Source organism: Poecilia reticulata, chromosome 12 (assembly GCF_904066995.2).
Source record: "Poecilia reticulata chromosome 12, P_reticulata-male-v2, whole genome shotgun sequence".
NCBI classification, from domain to species: Eukaryota; Metazoa; Chordata; class Actinopteri; order Cyprinodontiformes; family Poeciliidae; genus Poecilia; species Poecilia reticulata.
Window position 1 is genome coordinate 4,662,830 of NC_088841.1, and position 27,612 is coordinate 4,690,441.

Consider the following 27,612-nt stretch of genomic DNA (forward strand, 5'->3'; position numbering starts at 1 on the left):
TTCTGCTCTTTATCAAGACAGGCTTCTCACAAAAGATCATGTAAAATAAGAATCAGTCCTGAAAGACATGTTTATTCATATTTCATTAATAAAAATGATTTTTTTAATTTTTAGTTAATAGGAAAACCTTTTTTGATTTTTCCTTTTACATGATCCCACTGGAGTTTTTAAGGTTTATTTATTTACTTTTGCCATCAACCTCATTTTTTAGCCGAGACTCTCTATTCTGGTGGCGACTTCAATACATGATTATTTCCAGTTGCTCAAACTAAAAAAGAAAATAGCGCAGTTAAAACAGAAACAAAGACATAGTGTAATTTGTAAATAAATACTATTTATTGAAAATATTGCCTGTAGTCAGTCAGAAACAAAAAGACTTGTTTTCTCCTAGAACAGGAAGTGAGGTCGACCAATCAGGCAGCAGCCCCCATCGGTGCTGGAATGAATTATCAAGTACAGCCTCCTTCCAGGTTCCCTCTGAGGTCCGATGAATCAGCACAGAATTTCCTCCTAACGCTTTAAAGACAGCCGAGCCGAGTGTGTGTGTGTGTGTGTGTGAGAGCATGCATACGCTGAAATACGATAAAAGCTTGTTTCCGTAAAGTTCATTGCACGCTGTTGAGCCTCGTGATTACACTACTAAAAAACATGAAAGTAAGACGAAAATAAAAAAAACGAATCGAATAAAAACATAGATATTCTCGATACAAGGGGCTGCTGCTGCTGCTGCTGCTGCTGCTGCTGCTGCTGCTGCTGCTGCTGCTGCTGCTGCTGCTGCTGCTGCGTTGGACAATCTGTCGGTCCAACACGCTGACCGCAGCGCCACCAGTGGTGAAATTAAGATCACGACACAAACATGGATTTATAAAAAAAAAAGAAACTGGCACCGATTACATAATGCCCACTTTGTTTTTAAGTTTATCAACATAATTTTCTGACGGTTCATTGCAAATTTTATGGACCTAAATTTAAAAAAAAAAAGAATGAATTTGTGGATTGGAAGGCATCGAAGCGTTGATGTAGTGCACAGATTAGAGGTTATAAAGACGAACAAGCGAAAGTTTCCTAAATCTAAAACTTGTCGCATTGTTGAATGACGTGTGAGCGAAAAGCATGCAGCAGAAATCTGTTATTAATACATAATTAATATTAGCTGTAATTTGTGACATTATAACACTGAGTAGGAACACAGAGGTGTCCTTAAACGTCCTGTTTTTTACCATCATAGCTCCTGACTGTTTTTTTAAAAATTATTTTACACAGTTTTACCTTAAAAAGAGGTTTTGCATATTAATTGACGCGTCTGATTTAAAGCCGTGGTTCAGAACCGGCCAGCCCACGTAAAGGTTGGTGTGGTATTTCTCTGAATAGCCCTTGATTTGACTCAATATCTACTTTCACCACTGCGCGTGACAGACCGCATGGCTTGTTTGAGTTGCGTCGTAAAACAAGAACAACCAAAAAAAAACAACAACAACAAAAAAAAAAGAGAATGGCACGAAGAAGAGCCGACCATCACAGTTGAGAAGTCTCAGGAGCCGTTCGCCTCGCCGACCGAACGGAGCTCCCTGCGAAACGGGCGGCCGGCGGGGCCGCGGCGACGGACCTCAAACGCCGAGCTTGTTGGCTTGCGTCAGCACCACCTTCAGCACGGGCATGAAGGCCGACGTCTCGCTGAAGTTGCTGCTGCCGACGATGTGGGTGTGAATGTTCAGGCCCTCGGTGTAGGAGCGAGACTCGATGGTCCTCGCTATGCTGTGGAGTCCTCCGATGATGGCAGGAGAGAGCTGAGCGGAGGAGAGACAGCGGAGTTAGAAATGAATTAAACCCAAAACAGCCAACTAACTGCCTTCAGAAGTCTACGGAGGGATATTAGGAGCAAAAATGTTGTCTCATTTAGAGAAGAAAGTCAGAATTTTATGAGAAAATCTTGTTACGAGAATGAAGTCGTAGAACAAAGTTGTAATAATATGAGAATAGAGTAATAAAATACAAGAATGGATTCATAATACTACCACAATAAAGCGGAAGTATTTCAAGTAAGTAGCAAATTACGAGAATTAAATCATAAAAATGAGAAAAAAAGTCGTAATAATATAAAAACAATGTCGCAAAATACGAGAACAAAGTCATAATGGGAGAAGAAGATCGTAGTAATACAAGAATAAAGTTATATTACCATAAAAGAGTCATAAAATACTAAAATCATAAAATATCAGAAAAAAAGTTGTGGTAATACAATAATAAAGTCATGATATGAGAAGAATGTCATAATAAAGTCATGTTATTACCAAAATAATAAAACTTTTGCTATGACATTAAGAATTTTATTATAATAAAATAAAAGTATAATTTCTGAATTTGAAAAGTTACAATGTGCTAGCAAAAAACAACAAAAAAAAGTTTTTATCAATTGAAAATTTAATAGAAAAAACCTCAAAACTTTATTTATCTGAGAAATTTTCCAGAAAAAAATAAATAAATATGCTTTTATTTTGGTATTTTATTAATAAAAATAAATATTATTTATTTCATAAACTTTATACACAACAATATAAAGTTGTTAAAAAGTTGCATATTTTACAACCTTAAAACTTGTAAAACATGCAAACAAAATTCTCACATAGCAGTTCAGATTAATTCCTATATTAAAGTGGCCTAGTCAAAGTCAAAGACGTGCACACACACTTTTGCACCAACGTGGCCACAGCAGTGAGACACTCACCGTCTGCTCTCTGAGTTTGTCGTACAGCGCCTCCAAGCGCTTGTTGGCGTCGTCGAGCTTCCTCTTGGTTTGCTGTGAGGAGAAGACGGATAAACACAGGCTCATGTGTGTTGAACAGAGACGGAGGACAGACGGAGCAGCTCGTCCGTGACAGACTCACAGGGTCGGTAGCTACGGCCAAGCACTTCTGGATCAAACCCTCGAACGTCGTCTTCAGCACCAGGTGTTCGTCAGGGATCGGCTTCTTCGTGATCTTCTCAGCAGGGATCGACTGCAGAGGCTGGCAGGAGCCAACGGCGGCCGCGATTAGAGGCATTGTACATTTAAAAAGAAGAAGGGAGTACATTTGTGCAAAAATATTTTTAGATTAATCTCAGAAAGTTTCTAGAAAAAAAAAACTTGGAAAAATTGGAAATCTGAGGTTCAAAGATTAAAAATTTGCTAGAAAAAGACATCAGAAATTTTGAGATTAATCTCAAAACAAGGAAATTTCAGAATTGAAACATTAAAACGTGCTTGAAAAGATACTCCAGAAGAAATTGTTTCCAAAGTTTAAGACTTCCTAGAAAAAAAACAACATTTTGAGATTTATCTAAGAAAAAGTTTCCAGAAAAAACAAGGAAATTTCTGAATTTGAAACGTGCAAATGTGCTAGAAAAAAAAAACGTTTTTCATAAGTTGAAAATTTACTAGAAAAAACCCTCAAAATTTTATCTCAAAAATTTTCCAGAAAAACAAACCCAAAAAATGTCCAAAAGTCAAAAATTTTACACTTTTGAAACTCGGAAATTTCCAAGGTGTTTCTAGAAGATTTCTAAAAATCTAAAAGTTTCTGAGTTTATTGGTGGAAATGTATTCATTTATCTTTTCCTATCTACAACGGCTCTCATGTGGAGACAACATGGACAGGTCCGGTGAAACTTCCCCCTCAGGTCGTGGTTAGATTGACCTGAGATGTCCGTACCTGGATGGCGTCTCCTGTCGGTGCTCCGGGTGCGCCCTCCATGTTGGAGTTGGGCATTGAGGCGTTCATGCTTTGACTGGGGAGCTGTGTCTGGTGCATGCCTGAGTAAGAGCCCTGGGGGCCCTGCAACACATCCTGGGGGCCTCCAGACGACATGGGCTGAGCCTGGGGGTCGGTGCCCAGCGGGGCCAGAATGGGAGCCGTGATCGGGACGGGTGGGGTGTAGTTCTGTGGAACCTGCTGTGGAAAAACATTATAAAAATAAAATAATTTGCTCTGTTTCAGCATCTAGAAACTCCTGAACTGGTCAAATAAGGAAAGGTGCGTTCCAGACTACGTTTAGGTCCAGATGTGGTTTGAAGATTTAGTGTTTTGTTTGGCCTTTTAAACCAAACAGGTAGAAACTGTGTGTTTTTCTCCAATCTGTCTTGAGTCTTAATGAACAGAATCTGTCCAACAACTTGAGGAAAAAAACCCTGTGTATTAGTGCATAATTTCTGCAACACTAATGTTAGCATGCTAGCTAAGTGAAACATGCTAACTGTCTGTGGATGGAAACATTTATATACTAGTAGTACCCAGTTTTGTTGTTTGTTTTATAAATAATGAATGCAGACTTACCTTCTTCTTTGGGGCTCGGGTCAGAGCTGGAGGGTCATTCCAGCCGTTCTGGGGTCCTACACACACACACACACACACACACACACACACACACACACACACACACACACACACACACACACCTCAGCTGATTGTTTTAGCTTTTGCCAACACACAATGTTCCAAATTTGGCATTTCTGACTCCTTTAACAGAGCTAGATAAACTCAGACACAACTAGAAATCATTATTCAACATTACACTGTGCATGTATATTTATTAGAGATGTGCCGATCAGGTTTTTTCCTGCTGATTTCAATCACCCATGAGGGCTGATCCCCGATACCGATCACATAATTATTATTTTTTTAGTCATAAGCTCTACCGATTACATTATGTGGAAAAAGGAACCATGAATTCACCTTAATTTAGGCAAAAACTTTTTAATAACTTTTTCCAAGAAGAAAACTAAACTAAACAGGCATTGTGCAAATTGTACTGCTATCAATAATACTATCTTTAACAGACTGATAACATATGAAGGCTCTGAAGAGGCTAAATAATGCAAAGAGCCAAAATAAAACCTCTCAACATTGCCAAAAAAAATTAAGTATAAATTTAAAGGCAAATACAGGATTCATTACAATAAACAATCCTGAGTTACTGAATGAAAACTTCCTAATAGCATGGCGGCTAGCTGATTACTGCTAGTTCTGAGTGGCTGTTTCTGACTGAGCGGAGTAATTATGCAGAGCATGGAGGAGATCAATTATTTTTTCAGAGATTATCTGTCTCATGTTAGGACAGCGAAAGTTTTAATACGTATGTAAAATGTATTTTTCAAGTTAGATGCTGCAGCTTTAAACAGAGGTTTGGTGTGAGAGTCACTACCAGGTGGAGCAGAAGCGGCGCTCCATCTGTCAAATATTACTACCTGTAGCATAGCAGCGGTTCAACAGCGAGAACAGAACCAGCGTCTTACATCGCAGCTCGAAGACTTAAATAATTTTGCGGGTTATTTGTTTAGCTTTCTGACCGTCATGCTAATCCGGGTGAGTGTTTGTAGCTGTGCGCTGCTTTACCTGCCATCTGATCCTCCATATGTCTTTTTAACTGCAGTGAGCCTCGATGTAGCCAAACTCCGTCAAGTATGCCATTGTTTTGATGTCGTATTAACTTTGTTGTGTTGATGCATTTTGACGTGCTTCAATTTTCCGCCACAACACACAAACTTCCCCATTCACTCAGTGCGTTATAGTTCCACATCGCTTAGGATTTATTGCTGCGCGTTTGCGCAGTGTGAAGGAAAGAGGAGACCAGCTGCACAGGCAGGCTGAGAAATGAGATTCAGGTGATCGGTTTGTGTGATCGGCAACAAGAGACCGTGATCGGCGATCACCAATCATACACTTTTTCACGGAAATCGGCCGATTATGATCGGTGGCCAATCGATCGGCACGCCTCTAATATTTATACACAAACACTTCATATAAAGACAGTTCTTTATGAAATTCAATATCTTTAAAACTGGTATTCAAGTACAACAATTGTTTAAATTTCACATAAACATACATCAGTGTTTTACTAATGAATTAATGTGAAAGTAAAGCTTGATTTCTGTGCCGGATTGTTTGGCAACCAAAACAAATCAAGTACAGACTCCTTATTGATTCATCATTCTGAGATTAGAGACCAATGCAGTCTTTATTGCATCATTAATTTAATGTCATTACCAACAGAAAGCCATGCAAATTAACTTCACATCATTTCTACATTTTTCCAGTAAAGATTTCTGTCTGCCTCCTTTGCTCTGAGCCAATCAGTGAGCTAGCAGCGACAATGAAGGGAGAAACGCCTGGCTACGGCGAGACGTTTCTGACCCAACCTGCAGCTTGGCTTCACTTTCAGTTTAATCAACAGGACTAAATCATGTTATGTGCTGAATATTTTAACTTCTGTAGAAATTTAGAAAACAAAAATCTCTTAGGTAATTATTCTTCAAATGCACCCCTCATTAGTCATATTACAGAAATCCAACAATATTTTTCCATTTAAATCTTTTTTAGTTGAGCGTCAGATATTTTTTTAACTAATCTGTGTCTCTACAAATAAACACTTCTGCCAACAAGGACAACACATTTTTTTAAGTTCATTATTATTTTTTCATATTATTAAGATTTTAATATTTTTATTACAACTATCAAGTGTTTTAAAAAAAATTTTTCTATTCTTTTTTAACAGCCATAGCAACACAATGAGGTTAACATTAACATTTTAGCAAATTTGGACATCTAAGCTAAAGATAGCCTGAGTGGAGAAAGTCACTGCTAGCCAACATGCTACTGAAAGCAGATGCTTTCAGTAGCAGATGCTGCTGTTAGCATTCTAGCTAACCTTAGCATCTTAGCTAATTTTACCTTGAACACTAATGCTTGCTCAGTAAATGCAGCAAGTCAATGATAGCCCGAATGCTACTGATAGCATCTTAGCTAACAATAACATTTGAGCTAATTCTGGACATTCTAATATAGCGGTTCTCAACGTGCCCCCAGGGGGCATTCAGAGGACGGCAGGGGGCGTTGGCAGAAATTTTTACAAAAGGGGGGCGCTGGGATTCCTTTGGGGAATTTGGGTTCAGTCGAAAGTAAACTTTACACCTTATATGCACAACAATACCAGTTTAGACTTTGAGCAACTTGGTAAAACTGTATTGTGTAACATTAAATCATGCTTGGCTGCAACTGTATCGATGACAGCTCTTCTTCTTCTATTCAGTGTTTGTAGCTTCTTCTCCGTTGTCCTGCTACTGGTAGCTTCACCGCATCAGTTCAGTGTTACACCGGCTGATAACGTTGCTGTGATTCACTTTGTCTGGTATTTTTGTACATATGTTTTGGCAGTTCTGTGATCATGTTAAGCAGCAACTTATATTAAAAAGTGTTTTATTTCCGTTTGAAAGCTGCCCGCTTCCATGGAAGGACAACAGAAAATCGCTCTTATAAACATGTAATTGCTAAAATCACGATGCCCTGACTTTGTATCCCTCGGAAAAATGAACCTATTTAAATAAAGAAATCCCTCCACAGGTGATACCACGATATATCGTGGTATCAAATTTTACTAATACAAATAGAATATATGAGATTTATTTTCTTAATACATAGAACATTTTTCTTAAAATAAGAATATTTTACGCTATTTCAAGAAATTCAGTGTCAAGTAACATTTTCTTTACTTGAGATAATTTTTCTTAAAATAAGATAATATATCTTACTCGTATAAGTAAAATTGGCTTGTTTTAAGTAAAAATACACTAATTTTAAGATATTGTAGGTTTATCTTGGTTAGATATTTTTTCTTGTTTTAGAAAATCTTGACAAGATAATTTTTCTTGTTCTGTTGGCAGATAATTTTTCTTATTTTAAGAAAATTATACCCTATTTTTGTACTTTTTTTTCTTGTTTTTGAAAGGGGACTTTTTGCAGTGTAGAGAGCGTTCATTTTATAGCATTAACACCGGTGCTGTAAGTGGTCCGGTATGAAACGAGGTTGATAGAACAATGGTACCACAGCACTTTTAAATTTTAATAATGAGAAGACCGAAATTGTTTCTGTTGTTTTAAAAGGTTTATGTCAGTCTGCCTTTTCCCCATCAATATGCTTCCCGACCGCCCTGCACCTTAGGGGCTTAAAAACAAAAAAAAGACCCGCACATTGCGCAAAACTCTGAAACAGGAGAAGCGGGACATAAAACGGAGCGACGAACTAGATGTGAATTATGGCATAAAAACAGAGAATCCGATGTAAAACAGTGAAAAATCAACACATGATGTGAAACACGTGACAATTAGGCGGCGCAGCAGGTGATGAGTGAAGATTACTGATGGTGAGCGTCAATAAATGATCAAATAAATCTAGCAACAGAAAAGAAACTAAAGTGGACATAGCAATAAACCAAGAGAGGATAATACTAATAAAATGAAACTAAATGGAAATGAATTAAGAACAAAATGCAAGAATAAACTAAGAAACTAGAAAATTCCTGCAGAAATTTTAAAGGGGCATGCCAAAGTGTGCCCGTCGGCTTTGACGCAGCGCTATGATGTTAAAAATTAGCATTAATGCTAAAGAAAGCTGCAACGTAGTCAATAACCTGTGGAGAGGCAGAAGCATGTTTAATAAACTGTAGTTGTACCATTCATTATGTTAGAATTGATGCATAAGCTAAAATTAGCCAATATGCTAATGTTAGCTTAAATGCTGGCAGTAGCATGTGGAGCAACACGACCATGTTGTTTTAATTTTACTACTCTATTCAGTATACTAAACATGTCTAATTAATGAGAAATTAGGTAAAAGCTAACTTTAGGTAAAAGTGCTAGTGCACTAGTCATAGACAGTGAAATGCTAACTTTTGTACAAATGCTAATGACCTGCCTTGCTGAGCATCACCGCTCTTTTCCTACGAATCCTCTTCTGCTCTCTCTGTCAGGTTTGTGATCTGTAGCATCGCAGGCGCTGCGTCTGTGCCGCTGGTTCCTTAAAGGAGCAGCGACGTTATTTTCTGTCCATAGACTTTTAATCAACTATTTATTCTTATTTATGTCAGATTTTAACATGGGGGACATATGTGTAATGGTTATAGTCTTGAATCAGTAGTATAATGCTGAAAACACAAGCAGTTGTAAATACCAGTAAACCCTACAGTGCAGTCCTGGGGAGCTGCAGTTCCAGACACTGTGTTCTTCTGTTGCTATGGTAATTAATCCCCTGCAGCTGTGAGAGCCAAAGAGCGGGAAAATCCTCTTCAGACACAGTTTCTATACTTGGGAGACACCAGGCGTCAGTCTGAAGGACCCTGACAAAAAGCATAAGCCCTAGCAAATTTTTGTAAACATTGTACATGAGCATGCATGTGTATCTATGTTATGACCAACTTTCAGACCAATAGGGCGATATTTATGCCTGTGAGGGGGATTTAAAAAGGGTTTTTGAGTCAGCCATAAACAGTCCTGTGTGTGTGTTTCATAGAGAAAGATTACTGATTCTGTGAGACACAAAATCTCAAATTTTTCGTTTTTATTAATTTATGTAATCATTTTAACTCCGATCCCCAATAAAAATAATAGCAATAATGCCGGCCTCGAGCCGCACGATTTGATACCACTTTTGTGGGTGGGCACGCAGCGGTACGAGCCGCATTAACGGTGATGGAAGAATAATAAATAATAAAGAGGCGTTCTATTGGGTGTAGAACAATAGGTGCCTGCCATGCAATGCATGGAGGCAGTACTGACTTGCTTCGCAAGTCAGTACTGCTCTCCTTATGCATTGCTATGGCATGCCCCTAACTAAAGCAAATACAGAGATATAAACTGGTACGGCAAGACATTTCGATCAAAACTTAATACAGAGGACTGTATGGCAAGAATAAACAGACACTATTTCCAGATAAAAGGTAAAATAATATTGTTGAAGTGCCATGGGTTTGTTGAGACCATATCTAGTACTGAGAATAAATATATCTTACAGACCATAACAGTAAAGAACTGATCACTTATTTATGTTTTTAATTAGATTTGATATATTTATTTCTTCAATATTATTTTTCATGTCAGTGTTAATGTCATGAGGCTGATGACTCCATGACACTTTCAATGGACTATTCCCATGGCGTTTTTGTTCTCTGGGAAATTATTTTTGATGATAAATACAGAAACCAGCATAAAAATCAAAACATCTACAATAGTGATAGTAATATTAATAATAAAATAATAGTCAGTGCAAAGTAGAGTACAAATTCTTTGGTGGGGAGCGGTGAGGGACCTGGATAAAGGCTAGGGGGGCTCTGGCCCAAAGAAGGTTGAGAAACACTGATCTAATGAGATGCAACAAAAACTATGTGATGTTTTAAGCTGCTTAAACTTTGACACTTAAACTTGAGGCCTGCAGAACATTTGGGTAATTTTTTGTTCTTCAGAAGTTTCTTCTGAAATGTTCCAGTTATTATTACAATTATTATTATCAATACCACTACCTTTTTAAATTTTTTTTTTTACTTTTTATTTTTTTAAATTTACTTTATATCTTAGTGATATCACTATTATCACTACCTATTTTTGTTTTTAATTTTTACTATTTTTAAAATATTTATTATGCTTATTTTTACTACTACTACTATTTCTACCTACTAGAACTACGATCATAACTAAGCTGAATCTCTCTAGTTCAGCTCCCTGTGAGGATCAGTGAGCTGGTTAGCAGGACAGACAGACAGACAGACAGAGAGAGGATGATCAGAGCCATGCAGACCTGTTCTCTTAGAGGCGGGGATCAGCCCGGGGTCGGGGTCTAGCTGTGTACCTGAGACTCCGCTTGGTGGAGGATGGAGAGGAGGCGGCATGTACGACACGGGAGATCCTGGCCCGCCATGCTGGAAAGGCGCTCCGGAGGACGGCGGAGCGGAGAAGGAAGACGAGGAGGGAAAGAAAGGAGGGCGAGAGGGAGGAGAGGAGGACAGGATGTGGCCGGCAGGAGGCTGTCCCGGATAGAGAGGAGGCGGGACGGGCTGGGTGTACTGAGAGAGGAAGCCGGGAGGTTGAGGAGGGGAGGAGGGCTCAGCAGGAGGACTGTGAGGAGGAGGAGCGGTAGAAGAGTACTGAAGAGGCTGATAGATGGAAGCCCCCCCAGCTCCAGGCGGGTACTGGTTGACCTGGGGGTAGGCTGGGAGGCACACGGGAAGTTCTGTTAGTGGAAAAACCTGCTGCAGGTCAACAAAACAGCTGCGACATGCAACAAGATGGCTTCACCACATGCTCTATGTGTAGCTAGAGAGGAGTCAATGAGCAGAGAGCTGAGAGCTCACACGGACAAGTCAAAGACATTCAAGAGTCAGACGTTAGAATCTAACATTTCCACAGACAAATGTTGTTCTAGAGAGCAGAGCTGAAGGCGTTCACTGGAAATGACATGTCAGAGAAAGTTGCTAGTTGGACTGGAGACTCAACCCCCTTTTTCTTTTCTTTTTTTAAAAAAAAAAAGACAAATCTCACTTTTTGGAAATATTTCTGTGGATGCTCTGGATTAAAAATGCTGCCAACTGTCACTTCCATGAAAGAAAACTGTTTTAGAAACACAGCTAGCAGGATACAGACAGGAAGTCAGTTCAGCAGGTGACAGCTGAGCAGATAACCTGAATATTAGTTTGTATATATGTAAGAATTCATGGCAAAAAAAAGCATAATATTTTACGCAAACACCTGAAATCTAGTGGTGGGCACACTGCTGCTAATAGTGGAGCTAAATTTTAGTAAAAGCTTAGCGCTTTTGCTAACATTGAAAAAAAAAAAGTTTAATTAGAGCTTCTGCTAAATGTCGTGTTTTTTTTTTTTACCACTTTAACATTAGCTTCTGCTAAATATCATGTTGGTTTAATAGCATTACTGGAACTCTAATATCAGTTAGAGTTAGCAGGTTAAGACCACATGAAATTCCTTGTAAGTAAAACTACATGACCAATAAGTTTATTTTGGATTACTTCTTTCGTGTTAATGTTTTAGCTAGCGGTGCCCACCACTGCCTGGCTCTGATAGCGAGCTGTCAGAATACCCAGTGTCTCATAGTGTAAGGAGCTACATCGGTTCAAGACCTCAGAAGCGATGATTTGGTCATATTAAGCCTGATTAGTAGAGATGTGCCGATCAGGTTTTTTCCTGCCAATACCGATTCCGATCACCGATGAGGGCCGATCACCGATACCGATCATTGATACCGATCACATTATTATTATTTTTTTAATCATAAACTCTACCGGTTACATTATGTGGAAAAAGGAACCATGAATTCACCTTAATTTAGACAAAAAATTGTTTTTCATAACTTTTTCCAAGAAAAAAACTAAACAGGCATTGTGCAAATTGTACTGCTATCAATAATACTATCTTTAACAGACTGATAACATATGAAGGCTCTGAAGAGGCTAAATAATGCAAAGAGCCAAAATAAAACCTCTCAACATTGCCAAAAAATTCAAGTATAAAACTTAACATTCAAAGGCAAATACAGGATCCATTACAATAAACAATCCTGAGTTACTGATGAAAACTTCCTGATAGCATGGGGGCTAGCTGATTACTGCTAGTTCTGAGTGGCTGTTTTTGACTGAGCGGAGTAATTATGCAGAACAGGGAGATCAATTATTTTTTCTTAGATTATCATGTTAGGACAGCGAAAGTTTTAATACGTATGTGAAATGTATTTTTTTAAGTTAGATACTGCAGCTTTAAGCAGAGGTTCGGTGTGAGAGTCACTACCAGGTGGAGCAGAAGCGGCGCTCTGTCTGTGAAATATTACTACCTGTAGTGCGTAGCAGCGGTTCAACAGAGAGAGCAGAACCAGCGTCTTACATCGCAGCTCGAAGACTTAAATAATTTTGCGGGTTATTTGTTTAGCTTTCTGACCGTCATGCTAATAATAAGGGTGAGTGTTTGTAGCTGTGTGCTGCTTTACCTGCTATCTGATCCTCCATATGTCTTTTTTACTACAGTGAGCCTCGATGTAGCCAAACTCCGTCAAGTATGGCATTGTTTTTATGTCGTATTAGCTTTGTTGTGTTGATGCATTTTGACCTGCTTCAATTTTCCGCCGCAACACACAAACTTCCCCAGTCACTCAGTGCGTTATAGTTCCACATCGCTTAGGATTTGTTGCTGCGCGTTTGCGCAGAGTGAAGGAAAGAGGAGACCAGCTGCACAGACAGGCTGCGAAATGAGATGCAGGTGATCGGTTTGTGTGATCGGCAACAAGAGACCCTGATCGGCGATCACCAATCATACACTTTTTCATGGAAATCGGCCGATTATGATCGGTGGCCGATCGATCGGCACACCTCTACTGATTAGTGTATCTGGGCAACACAGGAGCTTCGTTTATAAGTTCTGCAACTTTGACTGGATAATACACATCATCTATCTGGCTTCTAAAACAGTAAGACATGGAAACTCACGTTCACATTAACAGCTTCATTACACCTGAAGACCAATAACACACCCGCAGTCCCACTTACGCTGGTACTGATGAGAGTACATGTAGCCAGGAGTGGAGGAGGCCGAAGGGGCAGCTGGTGTGCTGGAGGCTGGCAGGCCGTACATCGGGTTTGGAGGCTCCACCTGAAAGATTGAAGCAAATGCAGCGAAACTAATAGCAACAGAAAGAGGGCGAGCTAATTATCTGCTAAAGTTGCTTCCACAAAAAGCCATTCAGCTACAGGTTTCGATTCATTATCAAAGGATGGCAAGTATTTACATGCGTGAAGAAAAATGCAAGTCATGCAGTGAAATAATCCAACCAAAGACACGAAATGCATCAGAGCATCAGAAAAAAAAGGGAAACAGTTGACAGGAAGTGACTACAGAAGAGGCCATCACCGTAACAAAACAATAAGTTTGGACATGGAGCATTGGTCCAACAAATAAAAGCCAGATTTTTATTTTTTTTTTTTAAACAAGATGCATGTCAAGTCAGGGATGGAGGATTGTGTACCTGCTGGTCTGGGGTGCTGCCTACATGAGAAAGAGGAGGAAGAGGGACATTTGGGAAGGCTGTGGGAGTTTGGTTACTCCAGGAGGTGACGGTGGAGGCAGCCCTCACCTGAAGCAAACAGAGACACAGGGTGATGCCACAGAGGAGGGATGACCACAGCATGGGACAGAGGGAGAGGAGCACCACCACGAGAACACCACTATGAAGACGAGTTAAAGGGAAAGCTACACTTTTTGAAAAAGGGATGACGAACCGATGAGCAGTCGGCGTGAGCTGGGTGATTCTTCTTATTTAAAGCGGCAGTAACATGTGTTTTTAAGGCACATGTTGTCATTTTATAGCACAATCATGTCACCTTCAGACGTTATAAAAATTATATATGCTAATATGACTTCAAAGAAATTTGACTTTGTAACTTAACGCCTAGAAATTGGGTCTCTGTCTCTTTAAAAACTCCTGCTCTCTCTGAAACTCCTCCTTCAGGAGGTCATCACAACATGGCTCCTCTATTAACCCCTTAGCAACCATTTTACCAGTGTTGCACTGAGAAGCAGCTCATACAATTAGTTCAGCAGATGCTCAGTTCCACCAGGTGTTTGCTAATTTCTGCTGGCTAGTTTGAAGGAGCTGAGAGGGGGAGTCAAGGAGGAAGGCAACTTGGAGGAAGCTTGGAAACTGAAGGTCTGAGGAGGCACTAGGTCCACCCAAGTGTTTTCCACAACTGAATGGTTGTCATGGAGAATAAAGGATTTATCAATCATCAGAAAAGAATCAAAGCAACTCCAATCAGGTTTTTCATGTGGGAATAACATCATAAAATAATGTAAAGCTAAAAAAAAGTTGATTTTACACAATACTGCCCCTCTAAATCATGACATGCAAAAAAACCCTTCACCCTTTGACGAGTTCGTCAGGAGAACATACCGGCTGGTAATACTGAGGCTGAGATGGGGCAGAAGCAGGCATAGGGCCTGGTGCTGGAGCTCCTGCAGCAGGTTGAGGGACCAACGCCGGCTGGACCTGGGGGAACGAATGCTGGGGGAGAGCCGGGCGGCCGGGCAGCTGAGATGCAGCTCTGTGGGTTTGTGCTGGCGCTGCTTGCTGTCCTAAAGCCCGGATGAGACGGTCCCGAAGCTGCTGCACTGCAACCTGGACGGACGGAGATCAAACTCAGACCCAACACTCACATGGCCAGGCTTAGGTCCTGCTCGAACCCTTATGTACACTTTGACTGAGTACACACTTCATAAAAGGGCGTACGGTGTAATTGTCTTAATTAATTCACCAATTACTGCATACAAAACAAACATTACAGATTAACAAACAAACTCAAGTGAATTTAGGTTTAACTAAATGAAATGGTAAATGGACTGAACTTATATAGCGCTTTTCCAATCATTTTGACCACTCAAAGTGGTCAAAATGAATGGGTGAATGTGACTGGAGTCACATTCACCCATTCACACTCACACATTTATACACCGATACGCAGATCAGTAGGTGCCTTGCCCAAGGGCACATTGACACGTGGCAGACGGAAGCTGGAATCGAACCTACAACCTTCTGATCACAAGACGACTACTCTACCCACACAGTCGCCCCACGGACCATGATATCAGCGGTGCTGCACACCTGGTTGGTGTTGTCGGGCAGGTATGTGATGGCCGTGGACAGACCGCCCTGAGAGGCCAGCAGGCTGGCGTACTGACTCATCTTCTCAGCCAGCAGGATGCCGATCGCTTTAGGTCCGGACTGCTGGGTCAGCTCCACCGCCCGACGCAGCACCACCACCTTCTCCACCAGGTCCTGAGGCAAACGAGGGTGGAAAAGGATGGAATAATCTAGATAAAAAGTGCTCAGGGTCCATCTATATTTCGATTTTTATGTTTTTCTAAAGCTTTCTAGACACGAAAACCATAGATTATGTTATCAAAGTTTAAAATGTTTTTATTATCTTAATGTTTGACACAGGCATGCCAAAGATGCCGTTGTTTTGTTAAGGCATATTGAAACTGAAGGGTGTCTCGTGTTATTGAGTTTTTTTGAGGTCTCAACAAACTAAAAACCTCATACTTTGCATAATTTTTTTTTTAATATTTCAATTGAATTAAAAATGGGCAACACCAAAAAGCTTAACAGCGCCCCCCAAAATTTATTCAGGCCAGTCAGTGTATGACAGACACTGGAAATGAGTAACGGACAAAAAGAAAACGACTGTTCACATCAGGGACTAAAACCAACAGGAACTTTATCGTTTATCATTTATTATGAAAAAAAAACTCAAGAAATCTGATTTATCGATTGCCTTGATACATTTCTGATGTTGATGTTAAATTTAACTAAATAAAAATAAAACTAACAGTTTGGTCTGAAATGTTATTTTTGTTATTTTCTCCACTTTTTGTTTCATGAAAGAATCAATAAATATCCGTAAACTCAAATATGATTAAATACAATTACTGTCTGCAGTCTGGTAATATAAACTAGTTTTTTACTTAAGTGGTCTCCTGAAGAAGCATATCTAAGAACAATAAGTGTGTTTGTGGTGCTATAAATGCTGTGCCATGCAGTCACTGTACTGCAAAACTATTTATTACCTAAAGAATAAATCATTTTCTTTTACCAAAAATAGTACCTCAAAATATTGCGATAAAATTCACAGTCCATATCGCCCACCCCTAAAGGGAGTCAGCCATTTTGAAGCCTCCTCATTCAGGAGGCGTACGCTAAGAAGAAACCCACAAACCTGCAGGGAAAGAGGGCAGTTTCCATCCTGAGCTCTGCTCCAGCAGGACACCAGTTTCTCCACGTTTCCCGCACAGATGTAGGACAGACAGGCCTGAGACTGGAGCTGCGGGTCCTCTGCTGCCTCCAGTCTGCTGCCGAGAAGGTCTGACAAACGGAGGCGTAAAAGATGGTAAAGGTAAAGGTGGTAAAACTGGGATAAGTTCAGAACAAGAACAGGCGCGCGACGCCTCACCGCAGAGGGAAGAGAACTCCTCGGGCCGAGCGTAGGTCATGACGGCAGCCATGGCCTCCCTCCAGTTCTCCAGATCGCACGTCTTCAGGATGTCGTGCCAGTCTTTCATGACCACGGCGCTGATCAGCTGCGGGACAGACGCGCACTTCCATCATAAATAATAGACTCTCTTTAATAAGCAAACTCTCACAGCAGCGTTTTTTTCCCCCCAGAAGTCACCTTGGTGATCTTGCTGTTTGCTTTGGTGAAATACTTCCTCTGGGTTTTCTCCAAGAGGTCGGCTCCTCCGGCAATTGCTAGGATGATGCTGTCTGCCATACGGTTGTCGTGGAGACAGAGCTCCACGGCGCCCTGAAAGTCTCCAGTCAGCAGGGCCTGAGTGATCAGCCCGTCCACATCTAATGAAAAGAAAGAAAAAAAAAAGTGACATTTTTATTTTAATAGTAATATTTAAAAAATAATCTGCTATGGAAAATCTGCATAAAAATTAAAGTTCTGGTCTGATCAATCTTTAAAAATGGACCAAACGTTATTTCCCCAACAATTAAAGTCAAATTTGTTCTAATAAAAAAAAAAAAAACGTTTAATTTGAGCTTCTGCTAAATACTATAGTGATTAGCATTTCAATTAGTGGGACTATTGAAATTAATTGTATGTAAAATAGTTGACCAGTAAATTTGATTTGGATTAGTGCTTCCGGGTTAGCACAGCTAACCTTTTAGCTAGCACTGCCCACTGCTGACAGAGCTGTCAGAAGTGTATTGTGTACGGCCTCAGCATTTCTGAGGCTTCATCAGAAATGAAAGCCTCAGAAATGCTGATTCTAAATATGTTGTCATGAAAAAGAAAAGAAGCTTCATTTGACAAAAATATTCCAACACAGTTTTATAGAATCTCTCTCTCTCTCTCTCTGAGCCGGCGTGGCGGTACCTTTACTGACGCTGAGATGGACTCCTCCTGAAGGAGTGGGAACTGGAGGGGGGATCTCTGCTGGCGTTTCCACAGGACTGCTCTCCTCCACTTCCACCTGGGCAGTCAGGTCCTGAAGCATAAAACGAAATGTTTTCTACACAAAACCAAAAGCTGCAGAATAACTTCAAATCATTAAAAAAAGACAGAGAGAGAACATGGTTTAATGCAAGGAGTACAGCAAAAGGCTCGATTTAGTGGTCCAACACATTTGAATCCAAAACGATGCCACCAGAGAGGCTGACAGACGCACTTTTCACACTGTGAATGGAAAATAATTTACTTCAGGACCAAACTGGAATTTTAGTTATTGGTAAAGACAATTAAGATGAATCTAACGTCACAACTTCCACAAATAGCAAATCAAAATTCTCAATAGTGAGAAATTTTCACAAACCACTTGGAAAACATAAAGAACGCAGTTAATGACCACTGCCCACGGTTGACCACTCATCTTTCACTTCATAGGAGAGACGTCCACATCCTAAAATTAACTTCCTTCTCATACTTCTTAAAAGACAAAACAAAAACATATTTCAGATTTTTGTGTTTTTATAGTCATAGTCTTGTTTCCTTACTTCCCATCAGTTTGTCTTTCTCTATTACCATCTGACTGTTTCCTTTTTGTGAGTTTTATCTTTACTTGTAATGCGTTTTCTGTCCATCGGCCCATTTTAAACCTCTGCAACGCATTTTGCATCACAATCTTTTACATAAAAATGGTTCTGCAACAGATCTGATTGGAAATAACAGGCGTTATAAATCACAACAAGCGAACAGAGACGTCTTCTGTGATATTTTCAGAACTCAGAAAGTCTAACATGACGTCATGTTGGATGTGCAATTCTTGCACTGCACAAACCCCCCCTCAGGTTTCATGGTTTTCAATGGGAACACTGCTTTGTTTGGCTAAAAAGCCCAACACACTTAGGGTTTTGTTTTTTGAGACTTACTTGCAAGCCAAGAACATTTAGGGAAGTTCTTATAACTTAAAAAATGCAACCGAGTTCAAAAATGCAACCGAGTTCAAATGGAATTTTTTTGTGATGCCGTTTCAACGGGAGTTATTCAACATGAACGCAGCATCTTCACTTGAATGAACCCACATTAATTTGACTGACAGATATTCTCATTGATTAAGCTCCTCTCTGTGGCTCCTAATAGAGAATCACCAGCGGTATGCAGCAACCTGAACCACTGGCACCGAGGACGGGCAGTGAGACTAAACCTGCATGAACTTGGAAACAATAAACCTTTTCTCCCAGAGCAATTGCATTAAAATCACCTGGATGAGCCTGTGTTTAGTTGTGCAGTGATATTATATGCAGCTTAAGAGTAATTCTCATCAAACTTTACCTCATTCAGAGGAATCTCCTCCTCTTCCTCCTCTTTCTCCTCCTCCTCCTCACCCTCCTCTTCCTCCTCCACCATGTTGGTGTCCAGTTCGCTGTCAGGACCATCTTCTGATTCTGCCGGCTCCTCGCTGTCCGGGTCAGGAGTGGAGTTCAGCTGGAGTGCGGCTGCAGGCTGGAGGTTTGAGGCGGCGATCAGGTCGAACGCTGCCTCTGGAGTGTCAGCAGGGGGCGCCAGGCTGAGGTCTGCTGAAGGCAGCGGTGAGGCGGAGGGGGACAAGTCCGGCTGTAGAGCCAAAAGACAAGTTCAGGACGAGATGGAGGATTTAAAAATATATATATATGATGGATGAAACGATGGACAGACATACAAACAGACAAAAGGGTTGGATGACAGGTGCAAAAAAAATGGTGGATGGATGGATCCAACTATTTCCACATAAATGGAAAGAAGACTGGAAATAAAACAAAACTCCCCATATTTATTCCTTACCAGAATTTTCTTGCTACTTGAAAGTGACTTTAAAAAAACAAACAAACCTCTTAGCTGTCTTTGCCTGCCACAGATGGCATGAATGGAAAGATGGCTCACTCTGCTTAAGAAATAAACATTTTCTCTGCTCTTCATGGCCGCTTCAAAACTAAATGTTGATTTATATATTAATCATTTGGTGCAAATGTGATTTTACGACTGGGAAGTTAGTTAAATGGGATTTTATTTCATCTCATACTAGTTGAACTTCTCCTTCGCTCTTTTCTTCACTCCAACTGAGTGAAAATCCTGAAGCTACAAAAACAGGAGAGGAAACCTTGCAACACTTCCTTATTGCACAACATGAAAAACCCACAGCCTCAAGCCTGAAGACACACAGCTGTCATCATAATAATAATAACGACAGTTATTATCTTTAGTAGAAAATAAATGTCAATAAAGTTATTAAATTAGCACAACGCATCTCCTAAAAATCCTAAAAAATTCCCTTAACATATACAAGTTAAGCGTTTCAGCTTACCGGAGGAACGTTAGCAGGTTTCTCCTCTAAAGCTGCTGAAATCTGTAAACATCACAAACACATTTATCACAAGACACCAAGTCGAAAAGAAAAGTTTGAGCTAAAGCCAGGCTATGTGAATGCAGTCACCTTGGAGGCGACCTCCTCTTTGTTGTAGCCCAGGAGCTCCAGGTACTTGCTGCGAATGTCGCTCTCGAAATTCACCTAGCAACCAAAAATCATTTAAAAAAGAAAAAAACAAATGTGTTTTACTCGAAACTCTTCTTTGAAACAGATTGACTCTCCTACCTTCAGGAAGGACCAGATTGTTCTGTCAAACTCGTTCTCAGCCGAGCTGATCTTCTCCTGGCAGAAGTCCACAAAGCCGCCTGAGCTCAGCGTGGCCTGCAGCCGGTCGGAGCGCTCCAAAAAGGCCGTTTCCGTGACGACCTGACTGATGTGAACAACGTGGGATGTGGGCTGCTGGGGCTGCGGAGGCTTCGCGTTCTCCAACGACACCAGCTTCCCTCCGAACTACGAGAAAAAACAAAACAAAAAAACAAAAAACTGCGTAAACGATGCTGGTTTCTACTCAAAAAACCGGAGCAAAGCTTCACTGACTCACAGCGAAGGAGGCTCCCACTGGTCTGCGGATCCACTTGGGGGGCTTTTTCAGGGGGTTGACTGTAGCTGGAGCGGCGGGGGTCTGCGGCAGCTGCAGCGGAGGCAGCGGCTGCCCCGTCCCAAACGGGTCCAGGTTGCCAAAGGAGTTGCTGATCTGAAACAGAGCCAAAAGTAATACACACTGAAAACCTCACTAAATCTTGCAGCACGAAGCAGAAATGATTACAGATGCAGAAGCAGTCACACTTTTCGCAGTTAGAGGCCCAAGTGGCTAACATTTTACCGTGATTTAATGTGTCAATTTAAAAGTGATCGAGTTTCTTTTAATTTTTCATGCGACACATTGTTAAATTGCAACAGATTTAATAGTGAAGCCCTCACCTGATCGGCGTGCCTCTGGCTCTGCGCCTGGCTGCTGCCTCCCATGATGGAGTAAATGTCGATGTGGCCGTCGAAGCCTGCGGCCGACAGCACCGCCGGGTTCCTGGGGCACCACTGGATGTCAAAGCACCACTGGCTGCTGGTGGGCAGCTCGTACAGAACCTGGAGGTTTGAGCCAATTGTTCCCTCATGAACCAAATGCTGAGAAGGTGCAGAACATTCAGACGAACCGGCGAGACAGAGGGTGGGGAAGCGTTACCTCTGCTGTGTTGGGGTTCCAGCACAGGATGCGGCTGTCCTTCCCGCAGCTCAGGAGCAGCTCCGGATCGGCCAAGCTCCAGGCGATAGCCAGGACCCCTCTGCACAAAACGGAGCAGCACCTTTAGATCAACTGGGTTGGGAGTACACTCTAAGAGACTGAAAGGTTTTCACAGCCACTCAGCTCCTTCAGACTAGCCAGCAGCAATTAGCAAACACCTGGTGGAACTGCTGAGCTCATTATAGGAGCTACTTCAAAGTAACGCTGGTATAAACGTCATTAAGGAGTTAATGGAGCCATGCTGCAAAGACTTCCTTCGCAGCATGGCGAAGGCAGAGTTTCAGAAAGAGTAGGAGCTTCTTAAAGAGACAGAGGCCCAATTTCAAGGTATTAAATTTCAAAGTCAAATTTCTTTTAATAAGTCATATTCGATAAAAATAGCATTTTTATAACAACTGAAGGTAGCATAGTTACTTCACGGTGCTATAAAATGCTTGGAAATTACATGATACTGCCCCTTGAAGGTGATATGTTTTTGTGTAATGAGACAGAAATATCACAGAAATGTTAACACCCTGCATCAAGGTGAGCATAATTATTATTTTTTCTTTAGAGCGAAACAGGAGATTTAACCGACTCTGAATCGCCAAAAATGACCAAAAGTCTCTCAGCGACACACAACACTCATTATAGATTTTATTTACCTTAACGTTATGAAAGCCTAAATATAAAGACTCTTGAATGAAGCCTGCCAGAGGAAGGGAGCAGAAGTTTTTACCGCGTGTGGTGCTCTAAAATCTTGAGAGGAGAGGAAGCGAATCGCAAGTCCCACATCTGGATGACCGGCAGCCGGTCGTCTTCTGAGGCCAGGACCAGCTGAGTGGCCACTTCGGGGTTCCAGGCCAGCCCAGAGCAATGCATCTGGAGGCAGACACATGGAGCACAGCGCCAGGGTGAGACACGTTCCACCACACGGCTGAAACCAACGGTCATTTTAATAATCGATTGTTCTTACGATTAAGCAATTAATCGTGAGAACAACTGCCTTTTTGATACAATATAGGAAGTATATTAAACAATGCAAATAAACTAATTATTCAATTCCTTTTTAAGTAAGATTTTATTGCCTAAAACGCAATAGCATACAGTTCTTTTAGTAAATTTAAAATTGAAACTAAACCACTGGAGGAGTTTTGGCTAAAACTTATTTACACACAAAGGTGTTTTTTTTATTTTTTATTTTAAATACAATATATTTTATACAGTTTCGGGTCTGGGTGTGTTAGTTTTGTTTAAATAAATGGCCTCTACTGGGTCTCTGTACTCCAGGTGACAATTAATTGATTACTACATTAGTTGTCGATTTATTTCAATAATCGATTCATCACAATTAATCGTTTCAGCCCCACTCTGTGATGTTCTGCGCACGCTTGGCTGTGGACCTACTCTGTTGCTGTGGTCGCTGACTTTGATAATGAGGTCGTTCTTCCGCAGGTCCCACACCGAGGCCCTGCCGCTCGGGCAGGCCGAGGCCAGGATGTGCTGGACCTGTTTGTTCCACGCCACGCAACTGATGTCCTCCTGCGGCTTTAAGAGAGAGAGAGAGAGAGAGAGAGAGAGAGAGAGAAAGAGAGAAAAAAAACCCAATATATTTTAATACATCCCAGAAAAACTGATCTCATTCAAGCATTCCATAGAATGAATGTCAGCAGATTCAACATAGACAAATATGGAGAGTGAAGTGTGCCAAATTACCAAAAATAAAATAACTTTTGAAATAGCTTGAATGTGTCATTAGTTTTTTGCAGTATAAAAAAATACAGAAATAATTTAATAAATATAGAATTCATTATATGTGTCTCATATGAATTCATTGATTTCATTTTAAAGACTAGATGTTATTATTTCATGATTTAATAAATTATTCCATGCTCCTATGAATTGTCGTGAATTAATTTAAACTGTTAACTTTACCCATCAACCTTAATAGGAGGGATTAAAGCAAGATCCTCATTGGCTGCTTAAAACATGAAATTAATTCATGATGTGCTTCAGCACAGAAACATGAAATAATATAAATCGAGTTTTTAAAATGAATACATTTATTTGAGGAACAAATAAACAAATCTATATTTAATAAGTTAGTTCTTTTTTTTTCATTTCCAGTTTTATCAAATTAATGACAATTTAACAAAGTTATTTATTTATTCTAATTTGGCACTCAATAATGTTTGAAGGTAATCTCAAGGTTAAGCCTGGCATTTTTTCAACTTGTGTTAAAGCAATTTTTAACTTGGTAATCACATTTTAGGTGAGTTAGGTATCAATAAAAACTAAAAATGCTGCAAGCAGCATAAAGGTACCTGTGCTTTAGGTCCTGGTGTCATGGGAGAGCCAAAATTATTCATGTCCCAGATGTAAATTTCTGACTCATTCCCACCAGATGCAACCAAGTTTGACTGGGGGGAAAAGGAGAAAATGGTCAGTATAAAAATCACCTTGAAAAATATTCATACCCCTTAAATGTCCTCAATGGTTTTCAGGTCAAAATCTTAGGTGTTTCAGTGAGATTTTTATGTGACACAAAGCAGCGTCCAACTAAGAAAGTGGTTTTCAAAAATAGCTCAAAACTAAAACTAAAAAATGTGGCGTGCATTTTATTATTTATTATTTTGAGACCATTATCAAGTAAAACATTGATATGGATTGAATAATGCAAGTTTGGCCTCTCAAAGTCTAGTAAACTTTAATATTGTTCAGAACACTCCACACTGAAACTGGAAGATGTTTTAAAATATCCAAAATCAAACATGACAACCAAAAATAATAAATAATACGGAAATAAAAGAACAACTAAAACTGTAAATAAAATATATTATGAATGGTTAATCATCAAAATGGAAACTAATGAGCTCATTTTAATTCATCATGTGATTAATTGATCAACAGCTTATTGCGACAGTTTTAGCAAGTTCTCACTTAAAATGTCAAAAACTAACAATAATAACAATAATAATAATAATAATAATAATAATAATAATAATAATAATAATAATAATACTGAATAAGGTTAATGTCTTCTCATTCCTACTTCTTTATAATTCAAAAAATACTTTATTGATCCCAAAGGGAAATTAAATGTTGCTGTCGCTCAAATTAATTCAAAATTCTTCTAAGATTTATTGTAGCTGGTGACGGCTGTGGGAAGGAAAGATGTCCTGTAGCAGTCTATACTACAGCGAACTTGAAGAAGCCTCTGACTAAAGACACTGTTTTTCTAAGACAGACTGTCTCCTGAAGAGAATGACCGGGGCTGTCTAATAATTATCTTGATTTTATATTTAAAAAAGTAACGTGAAAAAGATTAAAAAGCATGAATATTTTTTTCATTGTAGCTAAAAGGCAAATAATTTAGAAAAACAATTCTCGGGGCCGGACGGCTACATACTTGGAAATGGTTGACGTCGAGGGCCCTCACTGGCCCCGTGTGCTTGAAGCTCTCGGCTACGATGACGTCGCTCTCTCCGGCCATGATCTTGGCGGCGTCGTACAGGATGACATTGCCGTTCTCCCCGCCGGCTATCAGCACGCCGGACGGGTGGCCCTGGGCGTCCATGCCGTAGGGGCCCCACACCAGTTTATGATATCTGTGGGAAGCAAAATAAAAAAGAAAAAAAGGTGAACATATGAGAAGAGAAAGGGCAGAACACACACACACACACACACACACAGGAGAATTCAGCTAACAGTGACGGTGCAGAGAAACTCTTCTCCACCTGTGAGCAGAGGAGAGGCTGCCGCACGACTTCATGTCCAGAGACGGATCAGCCAGGTCCAACTCGAAGAGCTCCAGAGAGGCATTGGTGCTGAAGGAAGCGTCCAGCTGCTGGGCGGACGTTCCTGCACAGACAGAACCGGAAAAATACAGCATTTCAGTGGACGGGTCTTCCTTTCCTTATAGCGATAAAACCACAGAAGCAGGACATTTACACAAACCATGGCAACCGAGACACCAAGATTCATTTATATTCAAGAACAACTTTAATTAGCTAGATTTCTTGAGAAATCAGATGGTGTCAAAAGGTAATAATAATAAAGTTAATTCCCTTTATTGTTTGACACAAACCTGTTGCTAGGTAGATCGGGTGATGCTGAGCAGGACTCCAGCTCTGGATGGCTGTGCGGTTGATCTCTTTAAGTTTCATCCTGGATGAAAAAACAAACAAAAGCTTTTATTTTTAAAATATCAGAATATGTATATAACATAATATTTTTGTAATTTTAACATCCATCCATTTTCTTGACACCCTTGTCCCTCAGTGGGGTCGGGAGGGTTGCTGGTGCCCATCCCCAGCTAATGTTCCGGGCGAGAGGCGGGGTCACCCTGGACACCCTGCGACAGACTGTGTTGCCAGTCTGTCGCAGGGCAACACAGAGACACACAGGACAAACAACCATGCACACACACACTCACACCTAGGGCCAATTTAGAGAGACCAATTAACCTGACAGTCATGTTTTTGGACTGTGGGAGGAAACCGGAGTACCTGGAGAAAACCCACCATGCACAGGGAGAACATGCAAACTCCATGCAGAAGGACTGGGAATCGAACCCAGAACCTTCTTGCTGCAAGGCAACAGCTCTACCAACTGCGCCACTGTGCAGCCCTGTAATTTTAACATATTAAATACAATGTTACTCAGTACTTGAGATTTTTTTTTTTATGTTACACTGTTTTTTCTTTACTCTTACTTGAGTCATTTCTTGGATGGATACTTGTTACTTTTACTTCAGTAGAAATATGTTCATTTCAAATATGCTACTAGAGTGCACATTTTTGGCTAGTGTATCACTTCATTTAATCACATTATACATTGTTTTCACGAAAATCTGTGTAAATCTGTGTAAAGTCTACAGAACATTTTAAAGTCAAGGTGAATAACTATTGTAGATTAACAGACTGTAACGCTGCTGTTCAAAGTTAATCATTCTAGAAGCAGAACAGATGCAACAGGTTGAACATGGGATCATTTTAGCTCTTCCAAATCCCAATGAAGTACACAGATGTAACAAAAGGAGAGTGACAGTGTGAATATTTTCAGAAACAATAATAAACACTGAAAAGTTTTAAATGGACCAGTTTTAATGGTTCATGCCTGCGCTCAACGCATTTCCTGCTGTACGAACTTGTTTATATTGATCTGCTTCACCGACTTCACAGAATCTGATCAGATTCGCCTGTTCTTAAAGAGAGATTAACCTGGCAGGGCTTCAATGACACTTTAGAAATATATGGCATGTTTTTTACAGTTCAGTCTGATTCTATGACAGCTTAGTTACAGAATAACAGACCCAGACCTCGTTTTCACCTGGCTTCTGTCATTCATATTAAGTGACAGCAGGGGAATTTCACAGAAATGCGGATTTCTCTCAAGAAATTAAGAATATGACTTGATTTTGCAAGGGAAAAACACCCGAGCTAGCAGGAAGCTAACAGCTGATGCAGGATAACAAAAAAGCTTAAAAGAGTGAGTTAATCATTCTAGAAGCAGAACATTACTGCTGAAACACAGTCCATGTGTTACTGTCAACTCCACAAGCTATCCGGGAGAGCGTTACCTGTTCTGGTAAAGGACATGTTGTTTTCAGTTAGTACCGTACTAGCTACATATGCAATGAAAGACAGTAACAGACCCAAACACACACACACACGCAGAGATCTTATTACTTCTCTAAAGCGGCTTACCTTCTCTTCTGAACCGCTCCTCACATGAACGCAACAACAAAACAAACACACACAACCTCCGGCCTGAAGAAGTTCCCGTTTCGATTCTGCTCCGATGAATAACTGGTGTGTAGGCAGAGGAACGGGCTACCGGGTCCCGGCTGCGGACTCTCAGGACAGATTTCCACGTCCCCACTGGTCTCCATCAACGTGGCACTAAGCAACAACCTCCTCCCACGAAGAAGAACATCAGCTTCCGGGTAGACGGAACCGCACCGTCTTTCAATTGCTAACAAGCTAAGAAGCTAGGATAACTCATGCTCATTGACAGCATTTTATTAAAAGATGCTTTTAATAAAATGCATCTTAATAAAGGATTTTATTTTTAATTTTCCATACATTTATAGTATTTAATGAATAAATGTAAACAGTTGTGGAAATAGAAATATGCTTAAATAAAATGATATTAAAAACTAGCAATACTACCTTATAAACTATCCAA

General features: G+C 40.3%; 1 protein-coding gene across 8 annotated transcripts; it reads right to left on the bottom strand.

Moving 5' to 3' along the window:
* Positions 1–975: 975 nt before the first annotated feature.
* Positions 976–27,359, bottom strand: sec31a (SEC31 homolog A, COPII coat complex component). 8 transcript variants are annotated; one of them, XM_081613975.1, is made up of 28 exons: positions 27,132–27,359; positions 25,511–25,590; positions 25,161–25,284; positions 24,833–25,031; positions 23,748–23,843; positions 22,831–22,971; positions 22,163–22,305; positions 21,385–21,484; positions 21,126–21,287; positions 20,746–20,898; positions 20,430–20,654; positions 20,271–20,345; positions 20,142–20,183; positions 19,133–19,414; positions 17,738–17,849; positions 17,027–17,205; positions 16,808–16,934; positions 16,574–16,719; positions 15,460–15,633; positions 14,752–14,976; positions 13,828–13,935; positions 13,352–13,454; positions 10,651–11,010; positions 4,311–4,366; positions 3,690–3,926; positions 2,886–3,005; positions 2,726–2,797; positions 976–1,787 (listed from the first exon to the last, which is right to left on the bottom strand). In XM_081613975.1, the coding sequence occupies exons 2-28, from the start codon at positions 25,587–25,589 to the stop codon at positions 1,608–1,610; spliced, it is 4,020 nt and encodes a 1,339-aa protein (XP_081470101.1). In that variant the 5' UTR covers position 25,590; positions 27,132–27,359; the 3' UTR covers positions 976–1,607. The 8 variants fall into 8 exon arrangements, with proteins under 8 accessions (XP_081470101.1, XP_081470100.1, XP_081470099.1 ...); XM_081613974.1 differs by having other exon boundaries at positions 3,690–3,929; XM_081613973.1 differs by having other exon boundaries at positions 10,600–11,010.
* Between the last annotated feature and the right edge of the window lie 253 nt (positions 27,360–27,612).